Source organism: Nanorana parkeri, unplaced genomic scaffold (genome assembly GCF_000935625.1).
Source record: "Nanorana parkeri isolate BGI_ZX_2015 unplaced genomic scaffold, ASM93562v1 scaffold29, whole genome shotgun sequence".
In the NCBI taxonomy this organism is placed as follows: Eukaryota; Metazoa; Chordata; class Amphibia; order Anura; family Dicroglossidae; genus Nanorana; species Nanorana parkeri.
This window is the reverse complement of record NW_017306297.1, coordinates 2,811,898-2,839,483: the sequence shown is the minus strand read 5'-3', so window position 1 is coordinate 2,839,483 and position 27,586 is coordinate 2,811,898. Positions and strand designations below refer to the sequence as shown.

At 41.0% G+C, this 27,586-nt stretch overlaps 1 protein-coding gene across 19 annotated transcripts in view; it reads right to left on the bottom strand.

Annotated features, from left to right (window-relative positions):
* DLG1 (discs large MAGUK scaffold protein 1) overlaps positions 1 to 27,586 on the bottom strand; it is a 155,422-nt gene that overhangs the window by 28,177 nt on the left and 99,659 nt on the right. For all 19 annotated transcript variants that reach the window (XM_018567392.1, XM_018567423.1, XM_018567431.1 and 16 more), the window contains 8 exons: positions 26,204 to 26,340; positions 21,672 to 21,816; positions 19,731 to 19,854; positions 18,514 to 18,670; positions 15,962 to 16,064; positions 9,683 to 9,797; positions 3,636 to 3,812; positions 2,089 to 2,158 (listed from right to left, as the gene is read on the bottom strand). In XM_018567392.1, coding sequence (XP_018422894.1) covers positions 2,089 to 2,158; positions 3,636 to 3,812; positions 9,683 to 9,797; positions 15,962 to 16,064; positions 18,514 to 18,670; positions 19,731 to 19,854; positions 21,672 to 21,816; positions 26,204 to 26,340 — 1,028 coding nt within the window. The remainder of the gene's footprint in view (positions 1 to 2,088; positions 2,159 to 3,635; positions 3,813 to 9,682; positions 9,798 to 15,961; positions 16,065 to 18,513; positions 18,671 to 19,730; positions 19,855 to 21,671; positions 21,817 to 26,203; positions 26,341 to 27,586) is intronic.

Genomic DNA, 27,586 nt, shown 5'->3' with positions numbered 1-27,586 from the left:
TTTTTAGATGTAGTATGGCGCCAATGCCTCTATTTGCTTTGGGTAGTGTGGACAGGTTTGAATAGAAACCCTGGAACCTTTCTTCCAATTGGACAACATACATGACTCCTTGAGAGCAAGCTGCTCTGCTGCCTTGGCAGAGATGTTGACAAATTTGACAGCATGAAGCGGCGTGGAAGCAGAGAACAGAATTCATTGTTTGTAGGCCCTGTATATGATATTCTGGACCCAAAATACTGGGTGAGATATCTGGGGAGAAGTTGGCCACAAAGGCCAACATGTGTGCCCCCACTCTGACAGGTCAGGGCATCCCCTCATTGAGAGGAGGTCTTGACAGTAGATTTGGTGAGTTTGGGGGTCCAGATCTTATGGCGGAACAGAGTTCTAGGCTTGAACCTGATCCCAGATGCCCGAGAGAAACAAAAAGGGACTCTTTTTAGTCTCAGAAGCAGGTTTACCTGCTGGAAATTCTGCCTGCATTTTCGGGGGGAGAAGGGTACTCTTTCCCCCCCACGACTTCCTTGATATAGGTGTCTGTTGATTTGCCAAAAAATGTTTATCCCCTGCAAAGGGCATTAACACGAGGCATTGTCTGCGTGGAAGAAAGCATACAAAAGAATCCTTGTCATATGCATTGAAATCAAACCAATCCTGATCACCTGGCAAAAGTGTATTCGCTAGCTCCTTGACACAATAGCACCGGGACAAGAGCTCCACTTAGAGAATTGAGGGATCAGTGAGAATGGATCCAAGGTCTCGATCCACGGTCTTGGACCAGACCCGCTAGGGTCTGACAGACATGGTTACAATGGCAGGTTACATAGTAGGGCCTGCAAGGAAGAAAAAAGCATTGGAAAAGGTTTCCAGCCATTAATCCACAGGATCCTTTTATAATGGAACATTCTGTAGGCTAACAGGGTGTAGCCGAGTGTAGGCTAGCAGGGCTCGTGGGTACACCCACCCTTTGTACTTATGATTCACCATAGGAAACCCACCAGGGGTACTCAACCTTCCACGGTAGAGTAGGAGGGGTTAAGTCATTTGTAACCTTCACTGTAGACAGCAGGAGCCCAAGTCTCAGAGGATCACTGTGGTGTATTTTACTGGAGAGAGACAGGAAGGAATGGAGCCAGGTCTGCATGTGAGCTGTTAAATATCATGCACAGTACACTCAGACCAAAAGGAGGCTGCGCAGACTCAGATGCCTCGGGCCGATAACACGGCAGGAAAAAAAGTAAAAATGGTTCCATATTTAAAAAATACTTCAGACTATAGTCCTGCTTGTGGCAGAACAAGTTGCAGCCAGTGTTCTGCATGTTACGCTCTAGGAAATGAAGAGCACAGCACACCTAGGCTTGCAGAAAGCGAAACTGCAGCTGTGGTGTTTGCCTTGCAGTTCCCCAACCCCTAGGATGTCAGGTAATAAACCCATCGATGATCGTTACCCTCCTGGTGGGCATACTGCCTATGGAGTTTTCAGAGACAGGGTTACAACAGGCAGTAGAACCACAGCACCTGGACCTGTATAGCACCCTTTGGCTAACTCAATGCAATGCACTACGTGGCTAGATGAGCGCATGACATAAGATCCAGTGTCCAGACGGCTACATTACAGGCCAGCCCTACGTCTTCATCCAAGAAGCCAAGCCAAGAAGTAACTGATCCAGAAGCTGCAAGGAGGAGCCCTAGAAGCTCTGCAGCTAGTTAAAGATAACTTTCTAAAAGACAAATCTTGGGAGACAAAAAAAAAAAAGGATCCAAAAGGAAAGGGAAAAATGTTTTGCTTCTCTCAGGGCTAAGCGAAGACATCTGTTCTCCTAAGGACACTAGTAAAAATAAAATAAAGTTTGCTGGGAGTGGTTATATTGGGCTGTCCTTTCAGCTCTGCTTTGCCAGTGTCCAATCTCCTGAAGCTGGCAGTATATCTTTAAATGCACATATTAATGACTAAAATCTTCTACCAAAAAGGCTTTGCATATGACAAAAAAATGAGGCACACAAGTTTAAAACAAAGGCATGCACAGTTTGCCAGAGAGATAAATAAGAAATAGTTCATGCACTATTTTCATGTCAAATATAAGTACTCACTCCTTTATCTCCCCTTGCTTTTGAATTGAACTTCACAGTCTTTAGTCTGGCCCTTTCTTTTTTCTCAACCCTATATGTAACAAAAAAAATTATTGTGTTTTGAATTTTGCACTGTACAGTCCAGTAAAATTATAAACATAGCTTTGTGTAAATATTTCAGTTTTATTTCAATGATGGACACCATGGGCTTTATAAGAAGGTAATACAAAGACAGAGTACATCCCCTAACAATGCCTTTATCTGTCTTTCTCTCCAGAAGGACAGAGCCAACTTTCTTCGGGCACCATCGAGGATCAGCATCTACTTCCTGAAATGCCAGAGATGACGGTCATGCAAGTCCTCCTGCCTCTGCAGTACTTGGCTGTGTTGACAAATGTTTGACACAGATCAACTTACTGTTGAAGCCTCTCGCCTTTGGGACTTGCTACAAAGTTTCAAAGTTGTCTAATCACTAAGGGAGAGGAAACTAAAGCAGTCATTGGACTGGAGTTCAACGATGGATTTTGTAAAAAGACCCTGTCCCCTTTAACATCCAGGGAACAATGACAGTGTCTTTGTAAAGAGCCCTCCTGCACAAGTTGTACTCACCTTACTAGTGCTACCTAGCTGTTCCTTCCTTTGTTAAAATGGCAAATACCTGGTACTTCAGGAATTTTGGGGAGCATGTGACCTAATCGCATGTGACTGTTTGGGCCTAGCAGCCAATCACTATATAGCATTTCTATTTATTTTAACATGTGGTTTTACTGAATGTGTCCTCTTACTTATGTATTTTGTTCATTATATGCTCACTTTGCCCAGATACTGGATTGGAATATAATCAGCATACTGACAACGGACTTCTCCTTACTGATTAAAGAAAAGGAAGCCCTAATACATCTTCATATCACATTTACAATAAACTTTATTGATGAACTTTTAAAAACAAGAAAAAGGATATTCAGTACATCTCTGCTATATATGCCCCAGTTTCGCCATGTTATTTTTTCTCTTGGGGATTTACACCACATGCCTTATGTACTGAAATCGCAAAACTTGTATTAGCCCTGCCTGTCTAAGTAATGATTCCCTCAAATTTACACAGCATGGGGACTAATTGTTCTGTAATGCAAGAAAAAAAAAAACTGGGAAGACTCACAGGAAGTGTGAACAGAACACAGGACAGCTCTGAATTTCTGGCATGATTATTAGGGTTTTTTTTTGCACTTAACATATATAACAAAATGTTTTTAAATTTACCAGACCAAAAAGGAGCAAATACAGTAAGTGGAGAGGCTCATTGTTGTTGTTTACATACACTTGAAGTGAGAATGAAGGCAACTATCGTACATAAAACGTTATTTGCTAAAATATCAAATAAAAATATTGGGGAAAAAACAAACAGAAATTAACAATCTAGCTGTTCTGATGCCAAGCACTTAATTCAGAAAAAAACTTTACTTCAGGCTCTTATATGCACAAAGGAATTACTTAATGTACTCTAAGAGAAGAATATCTGAGTGGACAGGAAAAACAAAGAAGCCCAAACTCTGCTTTAAGTGTTGTACCTGCGCTTGCTAGGAATGACGCCAATCTCCTCACTCTCCCCATCTGCAGTGACTTGCCGTGCCTGCCACCATTCATCATCAGAAGCATTTACTACATGCAGAATATCACCAAACTTGAAATTAAGTCCTTGGCTGGGAAGGCCGCTGTCTTTAGTCTTGTCATAATCAAATAGTGCTCTAAATAATAAATAGAAATCTCATTAACAAAAGGAAAAGTATGACTCATACTTATAGGATAAGGAAAACTCTCACTCTCACAATAAGGTATAACTCTTAGAAACAAGCACATTTGTAACAAGTGGAGGGAATAATGGCGATTTCTGAGACCTACTGAAGCAACAGTAATATGATGCCACTGCCTTTATTCTGGTGTCTAAGAAACATTTAATCCGTTGCAATCTTTATGTTTCTAAAAACTAAATGAAGCTTGCGCATTTTAAAGCCAAACTCCAGACACATTGATTATTCAATTTTTAAAAAAACCTTAATGGTTATAGAGGTTTAGAAATGATTAAAGGCTTTTACAAACCTAATAAACAATGTGCCTGGTGTTTGGCTTTAAATAAAATAAACATATACACTAGGAGACATACCTATAAAATGCCTTATCCCTATGACATGCAGACTCTTTTATTGAACACTGTATAATCCTCTATTACGGTGTAGGACAGTGGTTCTCAACCTTTCTAGGGCAGGGACCCCTTTGTAACATTTGCCAAGTTGTGGTGACCCCCAACAGAGCACTGGACTCGTGACTTAGTAAGGCACTGGACACTGGAATAAAAATAGAAGCACATTCACAAGAATGCAAGACCTCCCCAGCCCCTGCTACCTACTTGCCTGCTCTGTCTCCATACAGCCTTCTCAGCCCCAGCATTGCTAAGATGCCCGCCTCCTGCAGAGCCCACACTGTATGGGAGGCAGGAGGACAGCAACGGCTGTGAATAAGAAAAGTGCTGCTGTACACACTCCCCGGCTACTAAATGTCGCTGCAGCGGCCAGGGAGTGTGTATAGCGGCACTTTTATATTCACAGCAGTTGCTGTCCTCCCGTTGACTGACACTGCTGTGCAAGCAGGAGGCTGAGGAGGCTCTCGCCCAGCGCAGCAGAAATGGACGCGGCGACCCACTCAACAATGGGTCGCGACCCACAGGTTGAAAACCGCTGGTCTAGGAGAACTTCTCTGTTCACCTTTGGTTTATAAGCATATTTGTTTGCAAAATGTTTCTGACATACTGGAGGTCCTGCAGCACATCAGTTTCCAATATTATCATGCAAACCACCCGCCACTATCAGTGATCGTTTTTCACCATGCATGACAAGCGTGCAACTATCACTTCCCACCTTTAAATAAGTTGCTTGATGCACCTTGTAATGGGCATACCACAAAGAGTGACTAACACAACATAAAGCAATATGTAGCATATGTTTAGTTTGCCTCAAGAAGAAAAACTGGAAAGTAAAAAAGGTACATAAATCTACTCCACCACTGTGGAAAATACACACATTAATTTGATTCTGAATGAGGACTGCACTATTAGTCCAGACCTAGAAAGGACCTATACGTTTTGCTGTGTAAAAATCACACGCACCTAGTGCGTGCGTGTGTTTAGGTTAGTAAATCACCCCCTATATATCATATGTTGCCTGTTCAGAATAATTACAGGATGCCTTATTTCTTCTACTCACACTGCGCATGCTGTGCAACACTGCACAAATACTTTTAGCTGTCCCCCAAATCCTTCTCCATTTCTGACTTCCCTAGTGGCATACCCATAATTGTATAACCCATTTGTTTATTTTTAATGCCTAAACAAATTATAATGTTACTTTATTGCTGTTATTTCATGTGAGCATAATTAAATTCTTATACTGATGGGCAACCTAAAAAAACTACAGCATTCAGTATTTTTTCAGGAGATTCACTCAAGGTTATAGGAAAACAACGCATGAGGTTTGAAAATGTTTTTGCTAGACCAATTAAACTGCATTGGGGTAGATGGCATGAATGTTTAATATGACTTCTGCTTTCATAGCATTTGCTTATAATGCATTAACTACTATGGATATGCTAAGTGAACAGCTGGCAAAGCTGGGAACTGCAATTTAGAAAGCCAAGGTTTATTACTTTCTATACACTTGTACTTTGAAAAATATGCGGAAAAAACAAGTCAGTTAGGCAGAAATACTGTAGCAAGTTTTTTTGGCAGATAAACATTTACCAAATTAGTAATAGCATACGCACATATTTAATATCTTTATTTGCCCCAAAAGAATCTTCTCTGTGACAGTGCCTGTGGCTCTGAATAAATCCCCATGGTAAAATTTCAAACAGGAAGCCTATGTCTCACCCAACATACCAAGGACATGAAACTTTGAAATTATACAAGCATCTATATTGCCACCAGCACTGTTTAAAGATGAGGCCTAAGATCTGATAAACACATTCAGATTAAAAAAAAAAAAAAAGAAGAAGGACTAAAGCTTTTTAGGTTTCAATAAGGGAAACAAAATATTTAATTTTAGATCCTAACTTTACATGTTAAACCTCAACACACTGATGTTGACTGTTAAAAAAAATAAGCTTTGGGATAATTTTTGTTGCATTATTCTCATAATCTGTATCAGACACAAAAAATGAAGGCAGTCCTGCCATTTATCCTGCTCGACATTTCAAGTGTTTATTTATTTTCAAAATGTTTATTTTAATTACACTCAACCCCATAGGTAGAGCCAACCTATGAAAACGTATGTTGTCCGCTCACTTCCCGATAATTTCCCTGCAGAGAGCGGTGACCGTCAGTCACCGCTCCCCACATGTATTCCGCACCCCCAGCGCGGAATGGAGGAACAAATGGAGGAGGGCATAGCTGGCTCTGCCTCTAGACAGGCAGAGCCCGCAGTCAATCAGCCAGTGGGGGTGGATCCCGACTACAGCCCGCTTATATACTGAGTTTTGGGTCATAGGAGGATGTTAGTATATGTCCTCCCATGAACCTAAAGGGAGCTATGGGGGAGAAAAAAAAGTGATCCCATAGTTCTGCATGCTGCTGTGCAGCTCTGTGTAAATGAAATGTTACTCAGAGTACTACTAATTTGCTGTCTTTATTACATTAGGCGATAATGTGTGCTGTATTATGTTATGATGTACACGGAGTGGCCAGATTATTATGACCACACCATCAGTACTTAGTTAGGCCACGAGATAACTCCACGAGATTACTTTGTTGGGCCGCCTCGTGACTCCGCGATATGTTGAAAGGTGATGCGAGGAATCTGACACTGCACTGTTGCCCTTCTGTTGTCTTTTTCCGTTCTGCCCTAACATTGACTAGTCGCTGACGGCCACAATTTGCACGTTCAGACCCAGATTTTCGGCTGACAGTCCAGTCTTTAAACACTAACAACAGCTGCTCTTGAACATTTAACAAATTCTGCTGTTTTGCCGATACTCGCTCCATGGCTCCGAGCACAATCACCCCACGTTCATCGCGTTGTTTGCCCATATCTTCAGATAAAAATCACTTCTACTGTCGTGGTAAACAACGTGCTTCCCTATTTATAATGGTCTGGCCCTCTAGCAACTTCAGCGCATAATTATAGATAATTATAGCTAATTTGCCTACAACGTCAGGTGGTCATAATAATCTGGTCACTCAGTGTACAGTAGGGTAGCTCAGCATAGTGCCTGGATCTGGACTGCAAACACACCATCTGGTTTACAGTCTTCTACTGTTCACATTCAGTGTGAATTAGCCTAGATAGGCATGTCTTCTGTACAACAGTGGCAGCGCCAGGTGAGTGCATTGGATAGCACCCTCAAAATTATTGCTAGCACTCTTAAAGCTCCCCATCGCCATGCCCCCACTGCAATTTATTTATTTATATCAATTCCGAGTTCAGAGGTTACCAGTGGATGGAGGGGGTGCAGGGGTGACCATTGGATGGAGGGGGTGCAGGGGTGACCATTGGATGGAGGGGGCTTTCAGAGGTGACCCGTGGATGGAGGGAGGTTCAGAGGACCAGGGGTGCTGAAGTGACCAGTGGATAAGGGGGAGTTCAGAGGTGACCAGTGGATAAGGGGGATTTAGAGGTGACCAGTGGATAAGGGGAGTTTAGAGGTGACCAGTGGATAAGGGGAGTTTAGAGGTGACCAGTGGATAAGGGGGAGTTTAGAGGTGACCAGTGGATAAGGGGGAGTTCAGAGGTGACCAGTGAATACACTGATCACCTATTTGTTAAACAAAAAATGGGGACATACTTGTAGGCATCAATGGTGCCCACAGGAGGACAGGGGCTACCAAATGAAGGGGGCACTAGACAGATAGGGCCGGTTCTGAGAGGAACTTTAGCACGCAGTTCACCCAGTTTCCATCGACCTTGTGTGCAGTTCACCCAGTTTCCATCGAGCCAGTGAGGTGCTCCGAGCGGCTCTTGCTGTGGACTGACTGCAGAACTGAAAATGTGTGAATGCAGGTAGAAAGCCAATCCAGACAGTTTTCACCATCCCAGTGGGTAAACCCCTAAGGTTCTTCAGGCACAGGGCTGACCACGGCCCTGGACAGCACCCTGTGGTTAACTCAATGCTTTGCACTACATGCTATGATGAGTGCCTACAGCAGGATCCAGTGCCCAAAGCAACATTGCATGCCAGGCCCGCACCTTTTTAGGGCCGGGATGCAATCTCCCAACGCTCAGTTAAAGAGTAAACTGATCCAGGAAGCTGCAAAAGGGAAACCGTAGCGGCTATGAAGCAGCTAAAAACTTGAAAGAAGAATCTTCAGAGAAAGGAAAAACACCACAGAAGAGGGAAGTTTCTCAGGAGCGCAGAAGATGTCTATCGTCTAAGGACACTAACAAAAACCAGACACTTGCTGGAAGTGGGAGTGATCATATAGGGAGTGTCCCTGCAGAATTTTTTTTTTCTGCCAGTATCCAATCACCTGAAGGTAGCTGCATATAACCACTAGTTAGACTGTCCCTGTAATCTGTACTATACAATTAAGATTCACACCTGTATCTTTAGGTGCGATTAGGGATTCCTGTGCCAGGACCGTACGATGTCCTGCAGCAGGAATCCCTAATCTGCATTCACAAGCTGCAGCTATCACCCGTTTAAGTTAAGGATCGGGTGTCAGCCACTGCATTCAAACGCCAGGACACCGCGTGTTCTCATATGGGATACAATTGCATGCGGTTAGGAATCATCACTCTCCCTGGACGCATCGATAATGCGCTACTAGGTTGACGGTAAAAGATGTGGTGCCAGTAAATGTTTTATTTTTTGTTAGTCAGTTTAACAGCATGGATGGAGGAGTCTTCCCTGTCGAATATTGTATTCAGACAGCCAGAACGCATGGCTGCCTGAATACCAGAACAGCTACTGCATCTGATGGGATGCAGTCACTGTTCGGCTGACAATTTTCTACCTGCCTCCGTTGATATCGTAATTGACGTTTGTCAAATCAGGTGACTCCAACAGGGCCACCCATGGCGATTCAGAAGGATAAGGCCAAAAATGGAGTCATGCAAGTCTAGCATGACTCTGGTACACTCATAACTGGACACTCTGCCCGGCTGCTGTAACAGAAAAGGGGAGGCAAGACTAGGGAAACTATGTTTTTTTTGACACATATTTCTTTAACTTCAATTAAAGCTTTAATTGCAGTACTGGAATTTGAATTTATTTATTACAGGTATTTATATAGCCCCTGACAATTTACGCAGCGCTTTACACAGTTGTACATTCCCATCAGTCCCTGCCCTCAAGGAGCTTACAATTTAAGGTCCCTATCTCACATACATACAAGGGCCAATTTAGACAGGAGCAAATTAACCTTCCAGCATGTCTTTGGAGTGTGGGAGGAAACCGGAGTACCCAGAGGAAGCCCACGCAAGCACAGGGAGAACATGCAAACTCCTTGCAGATAGTGTCCTGACCGGGATCAATTACAATTTAAATGAGAATTTAATACTTTTGAAAAAAGTGGCTTCACCAAACTTCATTTTATTCACTATACAAATCAGTAATTTTTGTAAATGCTTACCTTACATATAAGGATCGTTTCTGGCTTGTGCGAAGAGAGCCAGATCCAGAGCTAATACTACTGTTCATCATCTGTTCCCTTAGATCATGAATTTTAGCCTCAAAACGACTATATTCTGTAGTAAAGACATATACAACAATGTTAGTTTTATATACAGTCGTGCTCATACCCTGGCAGAATTTATGATTTCCTGGCTATTTTTCAGAGAATATCAATGATAACACTAAAACCTGTCACTCATGGGTAGTGTTTGGCTGAAGCCATTTATTATCAATCAAAGCTGCACATGGGACGTACTTGGACATTCCAACATGACAGTGATCCTAAACACAAGGCCAAGTCGACCTGTCATTTGCTACAGCAGAATAAAGTGAAGGTTCTGGAGTGGCCATCTCAGTCTCCTGACCTCAATATCATTGAGCCACTCTGGGGAGATCTCAAACGTGCAGTTCATGCAAGACAGCCCAAGGATTTACAGGACCTGGAGGCTTTTTGCCAAGAAGAATGGGCAGCTTTACCATCTGAGAAGATAAAGAGCCTCATCCACACATACTACAAAAGACTTCAAGCTGTCATTTCTGTTAAAGGGGGCAACACACCGTATGAAGAACTGGAGTATGTAAACTTTTGATCAGGGTCATTTGGGTAGTTTCTGTTGCCATTATGATTGGAAAAGAGTAAACACAGTTGATTGATAATAAATGGCTTCAGCCAAACACTACCCATGAGTGACAGAAAGGTTTTCGTGTTATCAATCATATTCTCTGAAAAATGGCCAGGAAATCATAAATTCTGCCAGGGTATGTAAACTTATGAGCACAACTGTATGCACAAGAAACAGCATTTATATTTTTGTTGGTGATAAGCAACACATTAAAACCCTGGTAAACTCAGGTTTCCTACATAAAAGGAGAATTATGGGGAGAGTGAAATACACTCATCCCCATAATTAGAGCCAACGTGTGACACTGTCGCACGTCACTCTATAGATCGAGAACTGAGCGATCACATACCGCTGATTGCTCAATTCCCGATCTTCTCCCTGCAGAGAGTGGTGACTGTTAAGTCACCGCTCCCTGCAGGGACTCCCCCCTCCGCTCTCAATTACTCCAGCGCTGACTGGAAGGACAGACGGGGGAGGGAGTTGGCAGAGCCAGCTGTCAATCAGGTAACGGGGTGGATCCAGACAATGTTTTAGGGAACATTCCAGGCTGCAATGTGGCTGTGCGCTGTCAGTATATAGCAGGAGGAAATTAGTAAATGTCTTCCTGTGACCCTAAAGAGAACTGTGGCCAACAAAAGGTTTGGCCATAGTTCTCTTTTAAATACCAAAAAGATTCACTAGCAACATAATAGCTTAAGTTTCACAAAGGACTGTAAGTCTTATCAACAGCAGATTTAAAGCAAACGTGTGAGAAAAATAAACAAACAGCAGATAGCGAACACCTTATACCTTTTTCTTTAACCACTTCTCATCCATAGTATTTTTTTTATTTTTGCACACATGTTAAAATCTGTATTTTTGGATAGAACACAGCTTAAAGCCCCGAAATAATTATATATTTTCTGAAAGCAGATGCCCTATAGAATAAAAAATTTATAGTTGCAATTTTTTTTATATTGCATGATATTTGTGCAAATATCAAATCAATATTTTTAGAAAACAAATACATTAAAATAAATTTTAGCGCACACAAATTGAATACCGAATTGTTGGGTAAAAAATAAAAGATGGGGTTTTGTCAGGTAAATAGATACCAAACATGTCAAGGCTTAAAATTGAGAGTACCCATGAGATGGCAAAAAACTACAGTACCAAGAATTTCTCATAGGTGATGCTTTAAAAATTAACTGAATAAATGATTGCTTTCATGCCAATGTTCATGGCGATATATAACATGTGTGGCACAATTGTTGTTTTGGCACATAGGCGCACCTAACACGTTTGCATTTGTATGTGTGTACATGGGAATGTTTTTTCTCAAATTTCCACATAGTGGAGAATTGGCACTACCCCAACCCTCATCTCACAATGCAATGAGTGAAAACCTACAGATAGCTAAGGCATTGTCACTTGGGGTGTGCCTAAAGTAAGGCCATTTCAGAAGGGCTGCAACCAGAGGGACACGTTATGCTACAACTTTTCATTTGTTTCCCACACATACACAAACAAAAAGATGCTACAACTATATCATCATTTAACTCAATCTAAAGGACATGTCATGTAAGTGAGCTTTTAAAAAGCGACATTTATAGTGAAATTAACAAAAATTGACAAAAACAAGGGTTTACGCAAACCTGTAGCAAATCTGCCACTTAATACCAAAAGCACCTTGAGCTATTTGCATGTTGATTCTGATGTCTAATAGACAGGTCTGGGACCCAGAACAACACGTGGGACCATAGGGGATTGGTATGCCAATAAAAACCAGCCCCTTTTTTCTCTTATTACTCTTTTTCCTCATCCATTCCCTGCTCCAGGTCCAGCTACCCCATCATATTGGTTCTTCATCTCCATCTTGCCACCCTCATCTCCCGTAATATTAATGCTGGTAAAGAACAGAATGGAATTAAGAAATATCACTATTGGCATTTAAATGCTCTCCCAGATTGTTTTTTATAACAAGGGCCCACAAGGGCAGAACTTACACAAAAGTACAAGTACACAAGAGTGACATTTGGACTCTCTGTGTTGATCCTGCTCTGCCAGTAATAGAATACAGGGGCCTAAAGATGCCTACAATATAAAACAAATTTCACTCCCACAGCTATGAACACCGCCTTATGTTTATAAACGGCAGAGTATTGGATGTTTATTTCTGGAGTGCCGTCTTAAAACAGTGCTCTGTGTACTACTCGTATGTGCACACAATGCCTGTGATCGAGTGGTCATTAAACAGATTGGATCACAGGCAAAATGCAGATATCCAATTAGAATGGCCCTATGCCTTGCGATCCCCAATATCAAACAATCACAAACGTAAACACTTTGTGTTTATATTTGAGAGACCTCCCCTTCCTTTCACAATATAGAAAAGAGAATTTCATGAATTAAGGAATCCTATGGAGGAAGGCAGCAGCAGATTGGACTCATTCACACAATGTCCAGAGACCTGAGCTTTTCTGCAGCAGATCTCATAGAAATCAATGTGTTTTTACGTGCCGCAGTCACACCACAATGGAGTCTAGAGGTGTGGAGCAGAGATGTGCAAAAAGTCTAAAGGTGCCCACACACCTTGCGATAATGGTACGATAATCGCGGGAAATCCTGCGATCGTACGATTATCGAAAAGGTGTGTGGAAGGTGTGCGACTGTTTCTACTGTACGGTCGCACGACTTTTATCTTAGGAACATGTTTCGAAAACCCGCCGAGAATCGCACGATTGTCGGCGGGTGTGTGGCATGTTTGTAATACAGCTAGTCCATGGTCCCATCGCACTCCTGACCGCGTGAATCCCTTCAAGAATTGGGTGCTGCGGTAGTCAACGGGTGGCAGCCGTAACAATCGTGAGCTAAAGCAGAGACACCGGCACTCCAAACTTGCAAAATACGTCTATTTATTGGCGTGCATCGTTTTTTACCACAATGCACGTCAATAAATAGACGTATTTTGCAAATTTGGAGTGCCGGTGTCTCTGCTTTAGCTCCTGTTTGTAATATAAATGCCGCACGGGCCGGTGTGCGCAAGCGCACACTGCCCGTTCAGCATTGCGGTCGTCGGAAGCCCGCCCCTCAGCGGTGCGGGCTTGCGATTATAGCAAGTACGATCTGCCTGTCCAAGATGGGCAGATCGTACTTTTTTTAAATTACCTTACAACCATCGCAAGACAAAAGTCTTGCGATGGTTGTAAGGTCTGTGGCCAGCTTAACTCTTTTTGCACTGAAACAGAGCTCACCTGAAGTCTCTATTAGTCTCCACACCACAGCAGTACAAAGCAATAAATTATGTGTCATTTTCTGGCATTTGAATAAACTTAAAAAAACAAAAGATCATCCTATGGGCACAAGACTGCACTCTAATTTGGATTGTTTTAGCATGCAGACGGGGGTAAACGAGCCCTCAAGGCTGTCACATACAAACGTTTGGGTGGCTATAGCCTGTGTGTGTGCGCGTGCACATCCCAGGCTCCGCTGGCCTGGGACCAGCATGGTAGGTCTGTGCACCTCGATCGGAGGGAGATCAGCACACTTCTAGCAGATAATCTCCCCTCAGATTACGGAATCTCCCCTCCGACTGAACCCAGAAGCGAAGTGTATTACATCACTTACCATTTCAGTCTGCCACTTCTCAGCCTGCTAATGAAGCACTATCTTTGGGCAATTTTGGATTTTTTTTTTTCATGGGCGCTCACTATTCACCGACCACAACCCCCTCTATTATAATGTATCAAAAAATGGGATATTATATTTTTCTTCTGTGAACATAAAATTCTATTTTAGAGTATTTTATCCTAAAAATATCGGTTTAATTCATGTTTTCACAAATATCGTGCAATATAAAAAATTGCAACTAGCATTCTACAGGGCCTCTGCTTGTAGAAAATATATAATCGTTTGGCGGTTTTAAGCTTTTTTTTCTGGCCAAATATTCAGATTTTATCATGTGTGCAAAAATTAAGAAATTGCTGCTATGGCAAGTGGTTAAAGCTTAAGTTACATGGTCAAACCTACAGTGACAAAATAGCTATTCCTTACACTTTGCAAAGTGAAACTTTTAAGGGTATTTTTATACAAATACAAAAATAAAAAAAACAAAACAAAAACAGGCTATAATTATAGGTTAACCTGATATAAGCCCTTCCACTCAGCATTACTCAGTTTTGTAGAAAAGCAGCACAAGGATTGAGGCTATGTTCACACCATGTCTGGACCAGATATGCAAATGCAGTGCATTTTTGACATGCTTCGGTGTTTGTTTTCTTTATGCTTTACTGCTCATCAGTTTAGTTAAGAGTGACAGTACCAAGAACATGGCAGCCTATTCTTGGTAAAACCGCTTCTGTAGGTGGACGTTTATAAAACAGCCATCCGCCTGAAGTGGTTAAACACTGGTGAAACCTCTAAATGTATAGTCAGTGCTTTAGGGCGGAAGACAAGATCCAAAGTGGAAAAGGCTCAGTTTTTAATAGAGGCCTGCTCAAATGGGTACTGCTGTGGTAAACGGTTGCCAATCTGTGTACAGAACACCTTCAAGTAAGGTGTGTACCGAAAAGGTTTTGATAGTCTTGGGGCCTTCCAGGGATCCCAGACTAGTAACAGCACCATGTTGCGCATTTTTAGGGTGCTATGCACTGTGTCAATAAGAAATCATATGGTATCTTTAAGCCTGGGAGTTATGGCAGCTGCTGGCAGCTCCTCGCCGACAAATTCATCCATTAGGGATTTGGAAGACTGTTTAATAGATGGAATCTTTGCAGCAGAAGGCAGCACACTACATTCCAGCTAGTAATGAAGCACTTATATGCTCTGCAGTTCATCCTTTCTGTGGAAACCAACAGAAATAAGGAGGGTCATTTTGGTACTCTACAGATCCAATAAATGTAGTAGCACCCGATGCTCAGCCCACATAGCTTACTCAATAATAGTCTTCAGAGACTGGGTTGCATCAGAGAATGTTTCATGGCTCTGGACCTGGATAGCGCTACGCGGCAAACAGTACACAGAGGTCATGAAAGTGCCACAAGCAGATTCCCATGCCTGAAGGTTACATCCTAGGCAGCCCCTGCAATCTTTGCTCCAGCAAGATCCGTGTACAGCTTCCAAAGCTATTGCTAAGGATACTCTGATCCAGGTGTCCATCCAATTAGGGCAGTAGCAAAACAAACTTAAGGCATACTGAGTGTGGGAAGGGTTAAACCAGACTGGCCTCCATTTTTTTGTGTTTGCCAGTGTCTAAATCCTCCTTTGGCAGCAGTATAACCCAATTGTCCCTTATTCAAGAGAAAAACAATGTTACAGGTTTTTCTGCTTTTCTTTTATGTTCAGAAACAAAATTGCATCTAAAATTTAAAATACTGCATTTTGCAGACAGTAATTAAATGAACGATGATCCTTGTAGACTTGCAATATAAACAAGTATAGCATTAATTTCTGATGACTTGAGCGTAAATATGAAGCCATATATGTTTTTAAATGACACACTTTAAAGTAACTGTAACTAACTAAATGACCAAATCTATGACACAGAAACATATACCCTAAGCAGTTGCCATCTAAAAATATTCAATGTATTACACATGAAACATGTAAGGAAGAAGGAAAAAAACAAACTTGCATACCTTCAGGACGGTATTGTGCAAGAATAGTCACAGTTTGGCCAGCATTTTTCAAAGCTGCTGCTGCTTGTTCATGAGTGGCTGTTCTGAGATCAACACCATTTACCTTAAGAAAAAAAAGAATGAATATGCAAAGGCAATTTCCTTGTTTAAAATGCACATATGCTCTTTATGTCATAGAAGTTGTCCAAGAACTGTAGTAGTCTAGTGTACTGTTTGTCATACACAGCCACTGTGTTTCTCTGTGGAGGCAACTTTGGTAGAGACAGGGTTTTTCTTTTTCATGACAGACCATCCAGCAAGGAGAACAGTGAGCAGCACAGTAGTGACAATACCAAACCTCACTCCAAACCTCTTGGAAATAGCCGTCAGAGGCAGAAGTGCCTTAAACGCACATATACAGTTATGAGGCTGTAGGTAAAAGAGTGCTAAGGCACCCTCACATACCAGCACTGCTATTTTTCAGGAGGTATGCAAGACAAAAATCAAATTTATACGGATCCTGCTTAGCCACTAACTAAAATGTCTCTTATAGCAAATCTTTTTATTTCCGGTCCATTCTAAATAAATATATATTATATCAAATTCTTTACTTGTATACCCCAGGAACTTAATATGATCCTTAAGTCTGCCAGCATCAAAAAGTGAATACTTTATAATGGTGGGTGTGGCAACAGTTGCACATACTTGCAGCAGCCTCCCAAACCTGACAGATAAAATGTTGAGCCCTTCTGACAGGCAACGCGTTGACACTTCCAGGTAATGTTTAAGTTAGCCGCTATGTCCAATCCTTGTTTATACCTACTGGTCCAAGATTGTGATGGGCACATCACTGTCTAATACCAATGTGCAGACAGTAGGTAAGGACAGGCAGGCTTCAGAACTATCAGAAGTGCTGTTTTGCGAGCAAGAAAAGATTGAGATTCAGCCATGGCAGAAGTGGCAGGTATGTGTACCTCGAAGTACTTCTACTTCTACCTCAAGAGCACTGACTGAATCCTTTTAATACTGCAGGACTAAAGCCTAAAATACACCTAGCAACTTTGCTATGAAGTTGTATACATTTTAACAGCAAACAATAAAGGCTTCATATATAAAACTTGTGCCCGGCTGATGCAATTCGCACAACACTAGTGTCCCTAGATGGTGCTGATTATAGGAATTTGCTATACTCATTGGCACCATCTAGAGGAGCTTGTGCCGTGCCAATGGCATTTGCGCGGCAGAACTTTCATACATGAAGCACTAAGAATTCCTTTTTGGAATGCATGCATTGCCCATCGAAACCTGAATTTAATATTAAAAGGAACCTGTTAGAACAGAAATATTCAAGCTACCATTTATCATTTGTATTTGAAAATTCAAACTGCATGCTGCATTTACAACTTCTGCACTATACATTTGTACTTCTTACAAAAAAAAAGGTCATTCAGAAAAAAAATAGGCTGCCACTGATGAACTCCTTCTGGAGAAGCTTTTTGCCAGGCTCTAGCTCTACTCTCTGAAGCCAGAACTTCTAAAGTATATATTTGTTCCAGATAAGTTACTCTGAAAGCATTGAACCCAAACGACAGCACCATCAGACATTTTCAGAAGATCAGCGATGGTGGCCCCATGTTTCACTTAAGACAAATGCTTAAAGATATGTTATATTTGTGTCATTCAGTTGTGCATGTATAATGTTTTGGTTATGTTAGAAAACAAAAAACACAGTGGGTAGTTTTCTACAAGATTACATGGGAGGAGGTCCGCTATTAGATTGGAAAGAACACTCTTCACTGTGTCACAAGAATTTCTAATATATTCAGTTGTGAAGATGCTTTAAAAATACATATTTTAGAATGAATGTAGTTACATTTTCTTTCTTATAAAACATCTCACAATTTTAATTTAGTGGCTCTCCAACACTTTCAAATGTGAAAAAACCCAGCAAAGTAGTATGCTTTTCCTTATATTAGCTATCCTGTCACATTGATCTACTTTCTATTTGTGAATTACACCCTTGCTATCCCCTGCCCTTGGGCAAGTTTTAATGCATTCTGAAGTCCCGTTCACCACCATGTTTCTGGCTCTAAAAATCAATGAGTAAAATATTTCTCTGTCTACCCAACCAAGCGTGCACAGGCTTTAAATAGGCCATCTCCACAGAATTGCAATTTATAAAAAGGAAGGTGTGGTTATGTGTAAGGGGGAGTATTTGAATGTAAAAATATCATATAGGTCAGTATTAGAAAGCATATGTATGTATATACACATATGTACATATACACACACTATATATATATATATATTATATATATATATATATATATGATACATACATACACACACCTTCTTAGATAAAACCAAACAATGGACAATAGTGACATCTTGTGGCAGGAATATTTTTTGTTAAATATATAATACAGTATATACTGTATATGAAATATAATGTGGTATGTGCAAATATATTGCACAGTTACTTCATGGCCTCACTACATCATTCAAAAACTAAATCACTAGAACTGTAACATGATGTCACTGTGTGAAGAAAAATATATACATAGCAAACATACAGAAACGATACGATCTCCTTTTCTGAGCTCTCCACTTAAATCTGCTGGGCCTCCTGCAAGAATGAATGAAATAAAGATTCCTTCACCATCTTCACCTCCAACTATGTTGAAGCCTAATCCAGTGGCCCCTCGATGTAATACAATTTTCCTCGGCTCACTATGAATAAAAAAGAAAAAGAAATATGGAAGAAATGTATTACTAGGTAAGTGACATCATTGCTTTATTTAAGACTTAGAGCAGGTGTTTCAAACTCCATTCACTTGGGAGGCCACTGGACAAATTTTTTTCTCCCATGGGAGTCGCTTGCCAAATTTCATACTTCAAAATAAAATGTAACTATATACGATACCAGTCTGTGTGTGTTTATAATGTCAGTATATGTGTTTGCAATGGTTTCTTGGTATGCAATATCAGTATATATTTTTTGTGATGCTTTTTGTGTATTGTCAGGATTTTTGTGAGTGATGTCTGTATGTGTGTTGATGATTCTGTGTGTGTCATATCAGTATGTATACATGTGCGCAGTGTCAGTGTGTGCGTGTTTGTTTTTTTCCCCCCACAGGTTTTAATTTTAAATCACAGAGGACCAACAGATTCACACATTCACTCTCACAGAGAAATACATGCGCACACACACAAATGCACACACCCCACAACCAGAAACACACACACACAAAATAAGGCCATATTCACACCTATAAGTTTAGGTGCCATCAGGGATATCTGCATCAGGAACTTGAATTTTCCTGCAGCAGGAATCCCTAAACTGGTGTTTACAAGCAGCAAATGTCACTTGTTCAAGGTAATCATCAGGTGACAGTCGCTGCATGTAAGGCCTGCACTCCGAATATAATCATATGCGATGCACAGCAATCCCTACTCACACCTAACACCCCCCCCCTCCCCCCCATTCCTCACCTGGCTTGAGCGCCATCAACCCACGTTCAAAGGCTGTTTAACAGCTGCTCTTGAACATTTAACGAATTCTGCTGTTTTGCTGATACTCGCTCCATGGCTCCAAGCGCCAACAATCATCCCACGTTCAAAGGCTGTTAAATCATGTGGTTTGCCCATATCTTCAGAAAAAAAATACTTCTACTGTCGTGGTAAACAACCTGCTTCCCTATTTATAATGGCCTGGCGTTAGGCATGCCTTTATTTAGCAATAAAACACGAACACAAAACATTTACATTAAAGAGCACAAAATAATCCTACCGTGTTAAATCGTCATCTCCAAGCATTCCTTTTGGGACAGGAGAGTATCGGCCTGGGGAGGGAGGTAATGGATGCCCAAGAAAACTGGGTGAACTGATATGATTATCAACTTGCGGAGAATATGCTGCAATAAAACAACATTTTTAATTCACAATAGGTCTGTTACAGTTTTTCTGGACATGTATTTGTTAATGAACAGGACCTAAACCAATGTAAATGGTAGTAGCAACATATTCAGGAGCACACAACTACAGCAAGAAAAAAATAGTACCCAGCAACAAATATTTGTAAGTGCTACGTTAAAAATGTATACAGCTTGTGAAAAGCTGAAAAGGCGAGAGTTTAAGCACGGATTACAAATAATGAAGCTTCCAAATGATTTAGCAGTACACAACTGTGTGTGGTAATTTTCATACTACACGAGTTGTATAATTTTTTTTTTTCATGTTTTCAAAGACTTACAAGTTTAAACAGACTCCCGGCGGCAAAAGTCGCCGGGAGTCTGTTTAAACAGCCCCTGTACGTCGTCAGTCACGAAGGGGTTAAGCTAAATAGAACTCACAAATATCAGGGAGAATGAGGCCAATGGCAGAATACAAGAAGCCACTAAGGATTAAACAATAAGGCTATTGAAATCAAAATTGTACAGACTACTAAATTTAAGCTGTATATTAAAAAAAGTGTGATCAAATAACCTGCAATTAAAAAGAAAAATTAAGATGAAGTATGACATTTTTAGGGTTAGGTTTCTACAGGTGGTGCAAATGGAATTTTCAGACCGAAAATCATTTTTTTTTTCTAACCTTTTTTTATTGTTTACTTTACTGTTGGGGGCAATCCCAGGAATGCAGAGTAGCCAAAATCTGTCTTTTAGCTAGATTTGGTCTACTCAGTATCCCCTGGGATCTCGCCGGAAGGATGTCACCCTTGCGTAGGTGCTGCAAGCAAGAGAGGGGGAAAAGTAAATATATTCATTTTAACTGCAAGTTTTTTTTTGTAAGGCAGCATTTTGGCATGGCGAAGGTGGAGCTTGGTAAATAAGCGGTCTTTTGTCAATTGTAGCGCAAGTTCCATTTTAACCACTTCAAGACCAGGTGTTTAGACCCCCTTCCTGGCCAGGCCATTTTTCAGTATTCAGCGCTGCGATACTTTGACTGACGTTTATTCCGTCATGCAACGCTGTACTGTAATTAATTTTATACTATTTTTAAGGGACAGATAGAGCTTTATTTTGGCTTAACAGGCATCGCTGCCTGTTTTTAAATAATGGCCATTTCCCGGCGGCGTGCCTGAGCGGACGTCTAAGGACGCCCGCTCAGATCTAGAGAGCTCCCAGCCGGCCGTTTTTTTACTACGGCCGGCCCGGAGGTAGTTAAGGACCAATATGGAGGCTTGGGAGAACAAATTTACAGGCATAGCTGAGATTTGCTTATAGCTTGACTTGTCTATATCCCATAGACTACCGATGATTTTCACATGCATTTCTCTCTGCTCCTGCATATTCCCACACTCTGAATTGGCCAAGTTTGTTACATGTCTACTTTAAAGACCATAATATGTTGCTATCAGTACAAATATCCTGAAGGAAGAAGATCTGAAAATTCTGGAGGGTACCCATACACTTTTTTTGTGGCTGGATGTTCTTTGATGGCTAGTTTGCTGGCGCTCTGTGCTGTTATATTTGGATGGCCCAGCTTTTAGCCGTGGTCTGCAAAAATACTGACAAATAATTAGGTTTTCTACATAAAGGGTCACAAAACATATTTAGCTGTAGCACAGTAGACTGAACAATTTTCCATGGCAGTCTGGGAACAGTTAAATGCTCTCTGCAAAATATTTTAGTATTATATTAAGAAATTTCAACATTACAAGCAGGAAAGAAAAACTGATCATCATGTGGTAAGTTAGTTCAATGTGCCATTAAGAAAGAGTGAAACTCACAGTTGGTGATATCTGGTGGAGCATAACTGTCATTCATGAACATGGTAGTAGGTTTTGCCACTTTAAGATACACAAAATCTGATGTGTTTTTTAAAGCAGTCACAGCTTCTTCATGAGAAACGTCTTCCAAACACGCAGAATTTACCTGGAAGATAAGAAGATTGATGACAAGGTAATTATATAGCATGTCAAACCTATATTTTTTTTTTATTGAAGAACTGGTGGAAAAAAAAAGTTATGTAAGCTTTTGACTCCTGAAGGCTAGTCTACCGATATACGACATACTGAAAAATACTATGTTTTTATACTATCCACTCATTGTCATATTTGTAAACAATCATTGTGGTTCTACTAGGGAATATCTTTCTCTGCAAACCCAACAACCTTTTTCACTTCAGCACAACTTCAATTTTGGAAAGCCTAAATGGAGCACACTACCCAAGAGACAAAGAAAAATCGCTGCTCACTGAGCATGATGGATCTAAGTGACATTCTGCTGTCTCTTTCACATGGCCTTGAACCCGGTTAGGACAAAAGAGCTGCACATAACAGCTAGATAAAGTCAACTGTCTTTTGTGGTCCAGCAAGCTGTTTGTTACAATAGAAACAACTAACCAAACAGAATTACATTCTCTCTGCCATTATATTGATGCAGAATGTACGGAAGCTTTGAAATAATATGGCTTATAATGAATGATACACATGGGCCAATGTACTACCTACATTTGCAGGTTTTTGTGAAATTGCCCACTAGAGGACCCTGTGCACTTAGCACTTGTCCCTGTTAAAAACTGGTTTTGTGGCTTCTTAGAAGCATTGTCAGAAAGCTAACCCCACTGCTTTCTGACTACACTGGAGCAAGGAGATGGCAGTTCTGACCTACAGCACACAGAAGAGAAGGGGCGGGCAGATACAGACCGCTACCTCCTTTGAATGCTGTAGACGGAACATCGGCAGCCCTCCTTGTTGTGCAGCCATGCTTACTCTGCTCTGTTAGTACAGATAAAAAACTGAGCCCGCAACTTCCCACAGCCCCTTCTCCATTCTGTAGCTGTACCTCCACTGCTACTGTTGACAGACTAAGCCTGCAACTTCCCACAGCCACCAGGTAGTTCTGGAGGAGATGACTACAGTAGTAGCTGGTCGCTCATATTGTGTAAATGGCAGTGGCTTGGGAGCAGAGCTGTCCTTCACAAAAACACAAGCCGACAACAGCACATGCCAGCAGCTACTACACTTGTCTTTCTCAGACAAGTATAGTACCGTATTTGCCGGCGTATAAGATGGGTTTTGAGACCTAAAAACAAATCGGCCGAAAATCGGGGGTCTAAAATATGGCTAAAATAGGAAGGAGTAAGTTACAGAAGTATGCTTAGGCGCAAGAAGATAGCAAAAAAGAGTTTGGGGTTTATGCATTACGTAGATGACCTTGAGATTAAAAAAAAAGCAAGCCCATGATTCACTTAGGTCTTCTTTTCAGGTATGTAACCAAAACAATTTTCTGGCTTCCATAGCAGATTATTTATCATTCAGCTGTACCCTTCTACATGGATCAGGGGTGTGGAATTCCTATCGCCCGATGCCCGGGGCTCTCTGTGTGTTCTCCGAGACCGCGGCACTGTAATCACAGCGCCACCTGTCTCGGCTGTCAGGAACTGCACAGAACATCTGTTCTGTGTCGGAGGGCAGGTTCCATAAAGAGAACCGGTCACCTCCAAACCATCACAGGGGGGAATTTAATCCCCTATGTGACCGGAATAACATTACGTGGAAAAAGTAAATAATTAAAAAAAAAAAAAAGTTATTAAAAAAAGTTAATAAAATATGAAAAAGTAAAAAAAATTAAAACCAACCCCGCTACCCCCCTCATCTGCATGCAAATAAACGCATGCGTAGGACATTCTGCATGCGCTTTGACATTGCCTCCGCCATTCAATGGTGGTAGCCAGGCAGCAGAATTCTCTTACACACACACACAATGTGCATTAACGGGTAAGTTCATTTTCCCAGGTAATATGGAAAAATAAAATTACCCGATGAAATCTGGCCCCGTCTTTCCCAAACCGCCACCCCCCTGGCTATACTTACCTTTCGGCGAACAATGCCGCACTATCTGTACCCCGTACTGCTGTCCAGCGCAGTCCTCCCCTATGCATTTTGAATTTCGCTCGCAAATTGCAAGCACTCATTGGTCAACGTGGTCAGATGACTGCGCTGACCAGTGAGAAGCTCTATTTAGCACAGTCAAATATGTTTTGATTAGGGGTGCACCGATACAGAGTATTTGGGCGAGTACTCAGATACCTTCCCCGATATTGGAACTTACGTCGAGATGAAAATTTCCTCTGACTGGTAGTGTCGTAGGGGAACATGGAGCCAGCTTCCCGTGCAATCAGGAAGCCGTGCGGCTAGTAATGACCTGCCTCCTGGTTTTCTGATTGGCCGGGAAGCCGGCTCTTTGCCGATTGGCTGGAAAGCCGACTTCCTGGCCAATCGGCATCAAGCCAGCTTCCCGGTCAATTTGGTCATTACTCACCGGCCAGCTTCCTGATTGGCCGGGAAACAGGTTTCCCGGCCAATCACAATCAAGCAGGCCAAACATGGAGCAGGCTTCCGTGAAAATCAGGAAACCGGGCGGGATGTCATTACCCACTGCCCGGCTTCCTGATTACCAGGGAAGCCTGCTCTATGCCAGCGGAAGCACCAGTATTAGTATTCAGTGTTGGCGAGATCCGAAAGCAAAAAAATCGGTACTCATACTCCATACTGAAAAAAACGGTATTGGTGCATCCCTAGTTTTGATTAAAACTATTTTTTTGTATAGGCACAAGTAGATTGTCATGAAGGACAAGTAGATTTGGCCCCCGCTTTAGCCCTTGGACAAGTAGTTTTTTTTTTAATTTCCACACCCCTGATGGATGTTTACATTTTTTTTCTCTCAAGACATTTGTCATGTGTGACAAGTACACAATATTAGAGACTTAAACGGTCTGAGACACTAATCAAGAAATATGCCCATCATTGGGGTTTTACTGGGTGGGATCCTTTAAACAGTAATAATCCTTTTGGATTTGAATACAAATTAAAGGTAAATTAAAGGTGAATTAAAAGAAAGAACATGGAGAACTCTTGGACAGTGGGGAAGGGTTAGGGTTAAAACCTCAACACAGAAGTAACACAAAATCTCACACATTAGGGAAAAATTCACCTTTGACATTTGTCACCGTCACACTCTTTTTCAGACAACTATAACATTTTAGATTCCTCCTGCTGTTTGTCCTAGTGACAGCAGGCCCAAAAAAAAAAGAAGTAGTTCCAACAGGGACAAAGACAGCAAAAAAACTTCTCCTACACTTTCCAAAATTGTGACTGGAATTCCACTTTAAAATTTAGGTTATTCACAAAGCTGTTTGCTATATCTTGCTCACACCCCATCGCCCAAAATCTTTAACCAACGCCCTGATGATTTGCAGTTGTGGGAGGCAGGGGTAGGGTCATGTGTTCCCTTTACTTAAGAGTTTTTGAAGGTGGCTGGAGTGAAAGGTTGATGAGAAATCACAGACAAGGTGGGAGCAGGAACCTTACAGTGACTGCTACCAACCGGTGATGTGATGTTTATTTCATATAGAGTCACTGTTAGTGCTATACTTTCGATGAGGATTAACTATTCAGATTAAGACCTATAATGGTATTTATTTAAACCTTTTCTAAGTATGGGAGATTAGATAGATAGATAGATAGATAGATAGATAGATAGATAGATAGATAGATAGATAGATAGATAGATAGGATAGGATGGGATAGCTCTATCACCAAACTTTAATATCACTCGTCACATTGACATAATGTAACTGATTTTTACGTACTAATTTTTCATTTAAAGCTGACAAAGTAAAATGGTGGCCAGGCTATGCTCAAATAGTTACATATTCTTAACAGGAAGTAAATATGTTTAAAACAAGGCCTAAGTGAGCTCTGTAGCTGCGGGCACTGTGGAGTACTCATACTCAAAGTTTACAGCAAAGACACTTTCAATTTTCCCTCAACTTGTTTTGCTCCTCCTGCCAGTCCTGGCAGCCTGACAGACCTCTGATCTCTAATGTAAACATAGAGAAGGCCAGACTTGTTTTGCTCCTCCTGCCAGTCCTGACCTGGCAGCCTGGCAGACCTCTGATCTCTAATGTAAACAGAGAAGGTGCACAGGAAAAGGGAGACACCCGAGACTTAACCTGGACAACTTAATTGCTCCTCCTGCGATCTTTACAGTGTCTGCAACAGATGTCAGTGAGGATTTGTTTTAAACCTTTATTTGCTGCTTGTTAAGAATATGTAAATATTTGAATATCCATAGTCTGGCCCTAGTTCTACAGTAAGGTGTAAAAAAAAAAAGCATAATTAACACACACGCTTACTTTTCACTGCTTTAACATGTTGTCAATGTAATATTTGCTCATTTATGTATTCAGGTATGTAATTGTTGTGTAATTATGCCAAGACATCTTTCTGTTAGAAGCCTAGTTATGCATACTTACTGCAAGAAGTTTATCTCCTATTTGAAGCTTTCCATCCTTATGTGCTGCACCTCCTTCAATGATCTTAGTAACATAAATACTGTTGTCACCAGGGATGTGCTGGTTTCCAACACCACCAGCAATGCTAAAGCCAAGACCTAATCAAGACAACATTTTACATGAATAAAGACAAAGCTAATGTTTTGAGAAATGCAGATTTTCTGAATGACTAAAACTGTAACACACCACTAGGGCACATTGTAACTGGAGCAATTCACAAAACTTAGCTGAAAAACATTAATACAAATTCAATATAGGCCAAGAAAAAAAAAACATTTACAAATGCTCCTTTTAGACCACCTCTTTAAGATACGTTCATAAAAATAATGTGATTCCCCTTTGCTTAGAACATATGGCATCTGATTAAAAAAAAAAAAAAAGGAAAACCTTTTTCTCAATCCACCACAAAAAACACAAGATTTGTCTCGTCAAGTTGTCTACTGAATCAGGTACAAACAAATAAATATCACCACAGTATGGCATATTAACATTAAATTTTCTCACTCTGCTTCAGTGATTGGCTAATAAGCTGTGCAAAAACTGTGTTACATTAGTTTCAGTACTGAGAACCTAGAACTTGCTATTTAAAGGCTTGGAGGTTTCACCACTGAAAACAAGTGCAAAAGTGTATTGCCTGATACCTCCTGAATGTGAACCTTAACCTGACCCTAATGATGAACAATTGTTTATTTATTACAGGAATTTAAATAGCACAGACTAGGGATGCAGATAGCAATTACCTTACTTGGTACAAGTACAGATACTTTTCCAGCTACCAGACTAGGGAAAAACTCAAAAGTGATGAGGCAGCTTTCATTTTTAATGAGGATGCACTAAAAACGATACTAGTATTGGTATCAGTGCAGATTTACCCCCGATACCGGAACTTCCACGCAGAAGGAGATTTCCTCTGACCAGCAGTGCTGTGAGGGAACATGGATGACGACTTGCAGCCCAGCTTCCCGATTGGCAGGGAAACCAGCTCCATGCTAGCGGAAGTACTGGTATCAATACTCTGTTTCTGCAAGTACAAAAAGATGAATATCGGTACTCGTAACCAAAAAAACAATATTGGTGCACCCCTAATTTTTAAGGAGCATTGGCTACGGGGCTCCTGGGATTTGTGAATCCCTGTTTTAATGTATGATTTGAGAATATATATATAGATCTGTATATGTATCTCTATATATGTATAGATACATATATAGATACACATATATAGATACACATATATAGATACACATATATAGATACACATTATATATATATATATATATGACACAATAAATGTGAAATAGTTATTTCTGACCAAAATTATATGGCGAGGACAGGAAAAAAAAAAAA